This window comes from Salvelinus namaycush, chromosome 3 (assembly GCF_016432855.1).
Source record: "Salvelinus namaycush isolate Seneca chromosome 3, SaNama_1.0, whole genome shotgun sequence".
In the NCBI taxonomy this organism is placed as follows: Eukaryota; Metazoa; Chordata; class Actinopteri; order Salmoniformes; family Salmonidae; genus Salvelinus; species Salvelinus namaycush.
Genome location: NC_052309.1, coordinates 95,584,335 through 95,596,765, shown reverse-complemented (window position 1 = coordinate 95,596,765; position 12,431 = coordinate 95,584,335). Strand labels below are relative to the sequence as shown.

The window sequence follows — 12,431 nt, the reverse complement described above, 5'->3', positions numbered from 1 at the left end:
GGGCTGTTGAAAAGCAAGAAAACGGTCTTCTTCGGTATTATGGCGGTTTGCATACAATTATTATTGGTGCATGTCGCCACCTACTGATTTGTCTGTTCATCAGTTTAGCATTTTGTAGTACTATTCTGTAGTATTAATTCATTACACTTCGTGACAAAAATTGCCCAACCAACTGACCCTACACCTATTAAAACCTCATTATTCCACTACTTTGGCCCTCTAATTCTACACCAGGCCAGCAGACTGGGAGGACAGGTTATTATCGTTCAAACACCTTGTAACTCTGCAGTAAAATATTGTACACGCAAGTTCTCTGCAGCTGCCACCACATCTATCCACTGTGATTTACATTCTATTCCTGCGGTACGGTTGACAACCATGGCTATGAACGCAAAAAGAAAACAACCTTACTGAAGCATGTTATTATTATCACTCTCTATTGACCTCGGCCTAATCACAGGGATCCTCTCAGGATCCTTCACCCTGGAGCCATCTTCCTCTACTACTTTCTTCACTGCCTCAGCATACAACACCTTCTCCACTACTGTGATCCTGGTAACCTCAACCTGTCTTTCTCTCACCGGACACATCTGATCTCCAGCACCATGTGTACCCCTACAGTTTACACACAACTTTTTCCATCAATACTACACATTCCTTTCTCTCAGGTCCTACTGCACACTTCTCACATCTAGGAATCTCCCTGGTACACACTGCTGGAAGGAAGCAGTCAAGGAAGTGAGTTTGTGTTTATACAGGAAGTACCCCCCCCCCCCCCCCTCCCCTTACCATCAAATGCTAACTAGCATAAAAGTAGACATCATGCAAGACTACAAACCCTTAAAAGCTCCTGCATGTCATCTCCAGCTGACACCTTTGCTAACAGGTATTGTGTAATTTTTAAATTTGCCCATGACAGGTCACAGAATGGTCAATTTAAAGAAATGTAGCCATTTTATTTATTACTACATTTAGTTAACATTAGACAGTTAATCCAGAGATTCTTACCTTTAATGCTAGGTCATTGATTGCAAGATATTAGCTCGTCACTTAGTCGTTTAATGAATGCATAACGGTAAACCTAGACACTTGCATCGTATAGTATTCTGAGTGGTGACTCATGGCTCGCTACCATGGCTAGAGTCATTGATACAATTATGGGTCTTTAGCATTCACATAATATTGGAGTCAGTGAAAATATTCTTTACTCTTCACCTTCTTCTGGCAACGGTCCATACTTGGTCCCTTACTCTTTTTAATTTAATTTACACATCTTTTCCAAATGTGTATTTTCGACCTGTTTTGTCTATCTGATAAATACATTGAATTTTTTTCTCTCGCTCTTACGTTGACATCAAAGTCCTGAGGCATGTAGTGACCTCTGATGAGTGGAGATCAGGGTGGAGGTGGTAGCCAATGATGGGGTGGGGGTGCAGTTTGGGGTTCTCCCCGCCCGAAGCCTGGTCACTTTTTAAAGGTAATTTTTATGATGTTTCAGAACCACAAATGTATAATTTTCTTTTTAAAGCAATGACAGGTAATTCTGATATGTTTCCGAGAGGTCAAAGTTCACCTTTCTGTCAATCTGAACATTCTGAAGATGTGTCTGATGGACAGCTGTGAATCTAATATTTCCAATGATATATGATTAAAGGGTAAACATGAATAATAACCTGATGTACTGTATGCTGACGTTGTCATAGGGTAAAACCTCTATGGGAAAACTGAAAGGGATGGAGGGATGGATAGAAATAGTGATAACACACAGAAAGGTACCATTGCTGCAATGATAGAATACATTTTCAACTCCAGGGACATGGCCCTTAAAAAAATCACTATGAGACATTTTCAACCCGAGGTGAGCCCCCTGGCTCATTGACTATAAGGCCTACAGATTAATTCAGTACATTTTTATCATTGTGTCTGTGATTGTGCAGGTGTGTACATTTCAATACTTCCTTTCTTTTACTTTTAGATGTGTGTATTTTTGTGTATTGTTAGATATTACCGCAATGTTGGAGCTAGGAACACAAGCATTTATACATCTGCAATAATATCTGCTAAATATGTGTATGCGACCAATACAATTTGATGATGAAGCTGTGTATTTGTGTGTGAGTACAGGTGCATAGGTTTGTGTGTGTGGGTTTGTAATTGGTGGAGGTTGGTATGTGCATTAACATTAGTGAAGTAACACATAAAACATTGATTTAGGTGTTATTACATGATCGGTTGAAGTTATTACGTTATTCATTAAAAAAGTTGTTACTTACCTGACTGATAACGTAACTTGTTAAATTAAACAGAAAAGTTATTACGATAAGAATTCTACATTTTATCATATTAACCAACAAGATATTACATTTACTGGTTTTATTACATTATAAATCTAAAAGTTATTACATTAACCGTTGTTACAAGACAGCATACATAGTTCTTTCCTTGACCTCATGAATATTATTATTCAATGCGTCATTGATTAGTTTTTGGAGTACGTAAACACACACACGTTGACTATGACATATTCTATGATAACATTTATCCATTTAGATCCCAATGTGTGATATTACATAGACACAGGGGAGACCTGATCCCAGATCAGAGCTGCATATTATGCTCCAGAGGTTACCATGGTGATCAGACGAAGGCAACTGTTTAAGAATGGGAGATGGATATGACTGTTCCATAGTTTAAAAAAAAATGTATTTATCCTTTATTTGGGGTTAGGGTTCACTAGATGTTTTTTATTGAACATTTATTTAGGGATCTGGAACCGGTTCCAGAAGGGAGGGAGATGAAATACAGCACGTTTGTGTTTTCTGGTGTTTTCTCATTGGCCCTAAATGAGAAAAGCTCTTTCCACATAGACAGACATAGGGTTTCTCTCCAGTGTGTGTTCGCTGGTGTGTATTTAGGGTCCCTGATAGACTGAAACTCTTCCCACACTGATCACAGCTGTAAGGTTTCTCTCCAGTGTGTGTTCGCTGGTGTCTATTCAGGTGTTCTGATAGAGAAAAGCTCTTCCCACACTGATCACAGCTATAAGGTTTCTCTCCAGTGTGTGTTCGCTGGTGTCTATTCAGGTGTCCAGATAGAGCAAAGCTCTTCCCACACAGACAGACATAAGGCTTCTCTCCAGTGTGGGTTACCAGGTGTGTAGTCAGCTCTCCTGACCGAGCAAAGCTCTTCCCACAATGATTACAGCTATAAGGCTTCTCTCCAGTGTGTATACGCTGGTGTATGTTTAGAATTCCCGAGTTAGCAAAGCTTTTACCACAATCAAGGCAGGGGTAAGGCTTCTCCCCTGTATGAATTCTCAGATGAGATTTGAAGGTGTTAGAAACAGCAAAACTCTTCCCACACTGAGAGCATCTGTAAGGTTTCTCTCCTGTATGAATTCTCAGATGAGATTTGAAGGTGTTAGAAGCCGCAAAACTCTTCCCACACTGAGAGCAGCAGTACGGTTTCTCTCCGGTGTGAATCCGTTGGTGCATTATGAAACCACTCCTGCTAGTGAAACTCTTCCCACAGTCAGAGCAGCAGTGGTGAGGTTTCTTTCCTGTATGTCTGTGCTTCTTGAGGTGTTCTGATCGGGAGAGACTCTTCTCTACCTTGTCACAAACATGTTGTTGAGGCTCCCCAGATAAGTCCCTCCCATTGAGAGAGCGACAGTTAAGGGTGTCCCCTGCGAAACAAAGACATTGAATGAATAGTTTTTGGAAATATGGGTCCATAAACAAATATCACCATCAATATACACTCAATAGCCAGTTTATTAGGTACACTACCCCGTTCATGAAAATAGATCACTACTACAGACAGTGTCACGCGGCTGTGGCTTGATATATAAAGCAAGCAGACAGGCATTCAGTTACTGTTTGATTGAACATTAGAATTGGCTAAACAAGTGATCTAAGCGACTGAGTGTGTGGTATGATCGTCGGTGCCATGTGAGCCGGATCCAGTATCTCAGAAACGGCCGCCCTCCTAGACTTTTCACACACGACAGTGTCTAGAGTTTACCAAGAATGGTGCATCAAAAAAGCAAACATCCAGTCAGCGGCAGTCCTGTGGGTGAAAACAGCTCATTGACCAGAGAGGTCGCAGGAGAATGGCAAGAATCGTGCAAGCTGACAGGCGGGCCACAAACAGACAAATAATGGCGCAGTACAACTGTGGTGTGCATCTTGGAACGCACAACTCGTTGATCCTCGTCACTGACGAGCTATTGCAGCAGACGACTACACTGTTCCACTCCTATCAGCTAAAAACAACAAGAAGCTGCTCCAGTAAGAACGCAATCACCAACACTGGACAATTAAGGAGTGGAAAAACATTACCTGGTCCGACGAATCCCAGTTCCTGTTGCGTCATGCTGTTGGTGATGGTGTACTGGTGTGGGGAATGTTTTTCCTGGCACACTTTAGGTCCCTTGATACCAATTCAGCAACAATTTAACGCTACAATGTATCTGAACATTGTTGCTGACTAAACCCAATAGAGTATCTTTGGGATGAGATGGAACGGGCTGTTGGCAGCATGAATGTGCCACCGTCCAATCTGCAGCAACTGTGTGATTCCATTGCATGAGCATGGACCAACATCACCGGGGGAACGTTTTCGACGCCTTGTAGAATCTATACCCCAAATAATTCAGAATGTTCTGGAGGCAAAGGGGGGGGTCTGATCCGGTACTAGATAGGTGTACCTAATAAACTGAGTATATATTGTTTATCAATCAATTAACAGAAGTTGCAGAAGCATATTGCAGTCTAATCCACACACACCATTGTTCTTACTTGATGAAATCAAGTCTTCCTCCTCGTGCCCCCCTCTCACAGTTCCACTCTGCCCTGGTGTTTTCCTGCAGTCGACCAGCCGCACAGCCAGGCTCTTCAGACCCAGCAGTAAGGCGATATCAGGAGAGTTGCGACCAGGGGACTCCGGCAGGCTGGAGGGGGACGGGCTAGCACTGTCCTGGTGACCACAGGAAGTATTGTACACAGAATAGAATTAGACCAAACATTTGATTACTTTTGTCTAAATCTCTGATTGGTGCATCCTTATATCTCCTTTCTCTTTTAGTGTGTAATTGTTCACTACTTTCCACAAATGTACAGATTGTTTCAAACGGAAGTGGTTTATATTTTTTTTTACTCTTAGTACAAATGCCAAAACCAAAACACTTGTAATGCCCCATTTTATGTTCAGAACCTTGATTTGAGCATTCATTGGAGTTGAACATCTTTCACCCCTGAGTTAGTCTTGGTTAACCCAGAACTAAAGTCTCACGTAATTGGTCAGCCGCTCGGTTAAGTTCTGGGTACATTCATGTTAGGAGAGATTAGGAGATGCTAGAACGAGGAGCAGAACCGGAATGAGAAGCTCCCCCGTCTCTCAAGATACGGGCCGAATGCCACCCACCTCCCCTTCCGAAATGTGAAAGGTGGTAACATCTGCTAAATCATGATTTGTTCAAATAACCTGTGATGAAAAACCTAAACACCAGAACTACTGCTGCTCGTTATCCCACTTGGAGCATGTTCAGAAAAATGTCAGTCTCATAGTTTCAGTATCCTTATACAGCACATACATAGAAGAACCATCAGATATAGGGGTATTGTGGCATGTAGTAGAAACCTACAGTAAAAAGGTATTGGTGTAGCCTGGTGAGATTTCTGCCCCATGCAACATTGTTCAAGATCCACTTTTCTATGTGACTTATTACTGTAACAGCATTCTCATCTAAAATTGTTGGTTTACAGCGTATCAACAACATTCAGATAATGAGTGGATTAAACTCATTTACCACCCAAGTATTTCAGCAGTGCAGTGCATTGTACACTACATCATTTATAATGTTTTTTAGATATTTTTAACTGAAAGTAAACTAGACACTATATAATTTTGGTTTCGTAGCTCAGATTTGAGCAGTTTGATTAAATTATTGTTAAATGACAGGAAAATATTTTCAAAAGTAATCAATTGAAAATGGCCTAAGAGTTTTGAAACATGTTTTTATGCTTAGAGTTGTGAAAATGTACCACATACTTGTGAAAATGTACCACATACTTGTGAAAATTGCACCAAAGACAATTGGTAGAATCTTGGGCTAGGGGGAGTATCCACCATATGTTTTATACCAGTCATTTCCCTTCAAATCAGTGAAGGAAAGTAAACAAGTGCACACTTAGGGAGGACAGAAAGATAATTAGGGATTCATTAACATTATCTTGGCAGAAGCAGAGCTAGCGTGAGGGCCACGTAGGACTGTTCCTGCAGATACAAATAAACCATTATTTAACACTATAAAATATTTCTAATGTTACATATAACATATTATGTAACACTATAAAACATGTGATGAAGACTTATTTAACACTAATTATTATGTTACACTATAAAACATGTGATGAAGACTTATTTAACACTAATTATTATGTTACACTATAAAACATGGCAAAAGTGATATGATTGAATTAAATCCCGGAATTGGTCTTGGTGGTTGTTGCTTATTTTATAAAGCAATGTACCCTACAGCTGTCTGTCACTATACATACTTGAGGGGACCCCTGGGACTGGTAGCTGTACTGCTGGTTGGCTGCTGGTGGGGGAAGGACCAGGGTATTTATTTAGTAAGTTATTTATTAAGTTTAATAGTTTAAATAAGTTAACACACTGCCGGGACTTGAGGTAGGCCTACACTAGAAGAATCCAACAATGACACACGTTGTCTACATTTCAAACAGTCGACCATATCTTTAGGCAGGAATTAAGAAAATAAAAAGATTCAAAAGAACAGGATAGCATATTCTAAGTTTAAAAGGTAGACTCAGAGAAATTACGTGTACAAAGTTATGTACAAAGTAAACAGCATGGTGGGTCAATTTCCCCAATAACCAAGAACGTTGAAGCACAAGGCTAAACTTCTCCAATGTTTGAAAAAATGATACTGAACAAATACATAAAATGCAACAATTTCAAAGATTTTAGTACATATGAGGAAATCAGTCAATTGAAATAACTTCATTAGGCCCTAATCTATGGATTTCACATGACTGAGAATACAGATATGCATCTGGTGGTTACAGCTATCTTAAAATAAATTGTCTTCACAATGGGCCTCAAGATCTCATCGCTGTATTTTTGTGCATTCAAGTTGACAATTGATAAAATGCAATGGTGCTTGTTGTCCGTAGCTTATGCCTGCCCATACCATAACCTCACTGCCACCATGGGGCACTCTGTTCACAATGTTGACATCAGCATGCCGCTCGCCCGCACAATACACATGGTCTGCGATTGTCAGGCCTGGTTGGACGTACTGCCAAATTCTCTAAAACAACGTTGGAGGCGGCATATGGTAGAAATGAACAGTCAATTTTCTGCCAACAGCGCTGGTGGACATTCTTGCAGTCAGCATGCCAATTGCACGCTCACTCAAAACTAGGAGACATCTGTGGCATTGTTTTGTGTGACAAAACCTCACATTTTAGAGTGGCCTTTTTATATCAACTTCTTGATATGCCACACCTGTCAAGTGGGTGGATTATCTTGTAAAGGAGAAATGCTCACTAACCGAGATGTAAACACATTTCTGCAAAAGAAATAGAGAAATAAGCTTTTTGTGCATATGGAACATTTTTGGGATCTTTTGTTTCAGCTCATGAAACATGGGACCAACACTCTACATGTTGTGTTTATATTGTTGTTCAGTGTCTATGAAAGATGGGACCAACACTCTACATGTTGTGTTTATATTGTTGTTCAGTGTCTATGAAAGATGGGACCAACACTCTACATGTTGTGTTTATATTGTTGTTCAGTGTCTATGAAAGATGGGACCAACACTCTACATGTTGTGTTTATATTGTTGTTCAGTGTCTATGAAAGATGGGACCAACACTCTACATGTTGTGTTTATATTGTTGTTCAGTGTCTATGAAAGATGGGACCAACACTCTACATGTTGTGTTTATATTGTTGTTCAGTGTCTATGAAACATGGGACCAACACTCTACATGTTGTGTTTATATTGTTGTTCAGTGTATATGAAAGCAAGCTTTGCTTTTACACTTGCAAGACCATCATGTTTAATTGACCGGGCGTTTTTTCTCTTGTTGTTTTTTTTCTTGTAGTTTCTTGGGTTGGCACCCCCCCCTTGGGTTGTGCCGTGGCGGAGATCTTTGTGGGCTATACTCGGCCTTGTCTCAGGATGGTAAGTTGGTGGTTGAAGATTTCCCTCTAGTGGTGTGGGGGCTGTGCTTTGGCAAAGTGGGTGGGGTTATATCCTGCCTATTTGGCCCTCTCCGGGGGTATCATCGGATGGGGCCACAGTGTCTCCTGACCCCTCCTGTCTCAGCCTCCAGTATTTATGCTGCAGTAGTTTATGTGTCGGGGGGCTAGGGTCAGTTTGATATATCTGGAGTACTTCTCCTGTCTTATCCGGTGTCCTGTGTGAATTTAAGTATGCTCTCTCTAATTCTCTCTTTCTTTCTCTCTCTCTCGGAGGACATGAGCCCTAGGACCATGCATCAGGACTACCTGGCATGATGACTCCTTGCTGTCCCCAGTCCACCAGGCCATGCTGCTGCTCCAGTTTCAACTGTTCTGCCTGCGGCTATGGAACCCTGACCTGTTCACCAGACGTGCTACCTGTCCCAGACCTGCTGTTTTCAACTCTCTAGAGACAGCAGGAACGGTAGAGATACTCTTAATTATCGGCTATGAAAAGCCAACTGACATTTACTCCTGAGGTGCTGACTTGCTGCACCCTCAACAACTACTGTGATTATTATTATGTGACCATGCTGGTCATTTATGAACATTTGAACATCTTGGCCATGTTCTGTTATAATCTCCACCCGGCACAGCCAGAAGAGGACTGACCACCCCTCATAGCCTGGTTCCTCTCTAGGTTTCTTCCTAGGTTTTGGCCTTTCTATGGAGTTTTTCCTAGCCACCGTGCTTCTACACCTGCATTGCTTGCCGTTTGGGGTTTTAGGCTGGGTTTCTGTACAGCACTTTGAGATATCAGCTGATGTAAGAAGGGCTATATAAACACATTTGATTTGATTTAGTAATGTGGAGCCTGCCTGTATTTCCTTAAACCTTTCGAGCAATACATGTCATTCAGACGAAAAACAAATATTTCATAACATATTTTCTTGCCCTCATTAGCGCCTCACCACTAGAACGGCAGTACAAATATCCAACACATGGGCTTGTCCACCATCCAGATCAGAGTTGTAAAAATAATCAAGCCGGTCAAATGGCAGTTGTTCGTTTGGCACTGTTGATCTACACAGATGTGGATTAAAATGTCAGGAAGACAAGAGAAGGAGCATACTGGAATCTATTCTGGATGTTCGGGAACTGGTGAGTTTGTCCTGATGTTAGAAAGCAAGCAAGCATCTGCTCACTGCAGTGGACAACATGCGGTTTACATTTGTATTGTTTTCTCAGCTACAGTTTGAGTTGTGTCCTGTCTGACAGTGAAATATGGCAAGATTTTACCGTAGCGTCGACTATAGAGTAGCTAGCTAGTGTTGTAAAAGCCAAATTGCATTGCAAGGTAGCATCGTGACAATTTCCACAAAGTTTGTTGTTGGTTTTGAAATGATATAGTTAGCGATCTATGTTTTGTGGAAATATTTAGGGCTGGCATTTGGAAGTGAATTAGCTATCGTTAGATACCTTCTGCGTTCAGGTCAGCTGTTGTTGTATGACTCTAGCAAGCTAATGGCTGAAGTTATTTGTTTAACAAATCTTCGGTAAACAAATATAGCTAGCTACATTTCTTTGCCTGTTCGTTAGCTAGCTAACTAGCTTTCAGCTGTTAGCTATTTACAGAGGATAGCTGTTGGACTTTGGACAAGCAAACTAACATTAGCTAATAGCAGCTGAGTTTCTGACTCGTTCAGATAGAACTCTGAAATTCGGCTGAAATATGTTAGCATTGTCAAATGCTACAAAAAAAGGAGCTCATTGTTGGTTCCTAATGGACAGAATTATGCTTGTGAGAGCGATAATTTATAAAATGTAATAAAATCTGTTGCACCTACAAATTTAGTAAATCCGACATTTTTTAAATGACATGGTCACTTTATGGTAGCTATATGCTTGTTTTAATCTGACTATGAGACATGTGGGCGCAAAAATATCCTGAAAACTAAATTGCTTAAGACCCTTTTAGAAATCCGGTATATGGTACTCTGTAACGGCTGGACAGATCACGATGAGGTGGGGAGTGTGTTGTCTCCCCAATCAAGATAATTTGCGAGATTTCATCGACATTGGTGTAATAATGGCTTAGATACGATGGTAGGGAGATTTTAAATGTATCATTGAGCTTCAACCAATGCATAATCAGCGCGACTACAACATCATGGAATAGAACTAAAAAATATGAACAATTTTGCAAAAGTGAGATGTAGTATGCATCATTAGTGTAGACTCTCAATGGCCAATACATAGCATCAGCAACCCAGGGTTTATATACATCATTGGTGTAGCCTATGCTTAATTATTTATCCCCGCTTCTGACTTAACCTGCTAACCATTGCTTGTATCATCAATGTGTGCGATTGGCTAGTAGGCTACTTTGCTGAAATAACCAACCTGGTTTATTTTGTCTAGCTGTTCAAATGGAACGCATGGATGAAAAAGATCAAAGGAAACGAGACATAGACATTGTATACACCACAGTAAGGACACTGTTCATAACAGTCAACCAAACTTACCCGATCCATCTTGGAAGCGATTCTTTCTTCAAATAAAAAAACATGAACGTAAATGTGTACGCTAGAGTTACTTTCTTTGTCACGGCGTTCAGATAAAGAAAAGCTAGACAAGCGCAATCAAACGTCCTTTTTAATATAAAAACTGGATTTAAATTGTGACAAACAAACGTCTCATTGAGACTAATTTTACATCAGAAAGATCCTGTGGAATTTTATTTAGTTTGAAAACTCGATAGACGGTACCAAAACTTCCTGTTGATGCTTTTCAGCTTCTTCTGTGGTGTTTAAGAGGTGCCGCCACCTACTGTACATAGTCATCAACACTTTTCTTCAAGTGGGTGAGGCGGTTTAGGGAGTATAATTTATTGCTAGAAAATAACTGTTTGTATTCCCTCATATATAGTATGTTAAATTAATGACAACTGTAGACGATTTATGGTATAATCAATATGTAATTAATCTATTTAAACTGTAAATTATTAGATGCATCACGTTGTCAATGATTGTAAATGCATTTTGTCCACGTATGGTTGTATTGTTTTAAAAATTGGCAAATACAATAAAATAAAATCCTAAGGTATTTATATAAACAACTAAAATAGCTTGCAGCCTCTGACTGGCTGTGGTTTCCTGGAAGGTGGCAGGCTGAATATGAGATTAGAGAAATGTCTTGTTATTGTCTTTCAAACGAGCTCATGGCTAGATGGCATTCCATGGTTTATTTATTATGGATCCCCATTAGTTCCTGCCAAGGCAGCAGCTACTCGTCCTGGGGTAAAGCAACATTAAGGGAGTTAAATACATTTTAAAAATATTACATGACAATTCATACCACTTTTCACAACACATTAAGTGTGTTCCCTCAGGCCACTTCTCTACTATCACATATCTACAATGCAAAATCAATGTGTACGTGTGTGTAGAGTGCGTGTTTAATGTGTATGTGCGTCTGTGCCTGTGTGTGTCTCTTCACAGTCCCTGCTGTTCCATAAGGTTTATTTGTATCTGTTTTTTAATCAGTTACCTGATCTGGAATAGAGTTCCATGTAGCCAAGGCTCTATGTAGTACAATGCCACTCCCATTGTCTGTTCTGGACTTGGGGACTGTGAAGAGACCTTTGGTGGCATGTGTAGTGGGGTATGCATGGGTGTCCGAGCTGTGTGCTAGTAGTTTAAACAGACAGCTCTGTACATTCAGCTTGTCAACACTTCTTACAAAACAAGTAGTGATGAAGTCAATCTCTCCTCCACTTTGAGCCATGAGAGATTGACATGCATATTAATGTTAGCTCTCCGTGTACATCTAAGGGCTAGCCATGCTGCCCTGTTCTGAGCCAATTTTAATTTTCCGAGGTCCCTACTAAACAGTAGTCCAGGTGTGAAAAAACTAGAGCCTGTAGGACCTGCCGCTATGTGATTTTCAATTGCATTTGATGTCAAACACTTCTCATCAAAACAGTATCATGCTTTTAAAACTCACTTCACTGTGAAAATACATTTTGAAGAAAGAAATTCAACAGCAGGTTGTTTCAACGCCTAACACACCAACATGGACAGCCTTTAAGGTGATGATTATTTCAAAACATCTATATGCATATTAGGGTTATGAACCCAAGCCGAAACCCCCCCCCCAAAACTGAATAAAAATGATGATTGTGCCGTTATACAATACTTAGCCTACCACATATT

At 40.4% G+C, this 12,431-nt stretch overlaps 1 protein-coding gene across 2 annotated transcripts; it reads right to left on the bottom strand.

Moving 5' to 3' along the window:
• Positions 1-2,080: 2,080 nt before the first annotated feature.
• On the bottom strand, positions 2,081-11,629 carry LOC120043730 (zinc finger protein 239-like). Of its 2 annotated transcripts, none has more exons than XM_038988294.1 (3): positions 10,743-11,629; positions 4,788-4,977; positions 2,081-3,685 (listed from the first exon to the last, which is right to left on the bottom strand). In XM_038988294.1, the coding sequence occupies exons 1-3, from the start codon at positions 10,749-10,751 to the stop codon at positions 2,760-2,762; spliced, it is 1,125 nt and encodes a 374-aa protein (XP_038844222.1). In that variant the 5' UTR covers positions 10,752-11,629; the 3' UTR covers positions 2,081-2,759. The 2 variants fall into 2 exon arrangements, with proteins under 2 accessions (XP_038844222.1, XP_038844223.1); XM_038988295.1 differs by having other exon boundaries at positions 4,800-4,977.
• Positions 11,630-12,431: the final 802 nt, after the last annotated feature.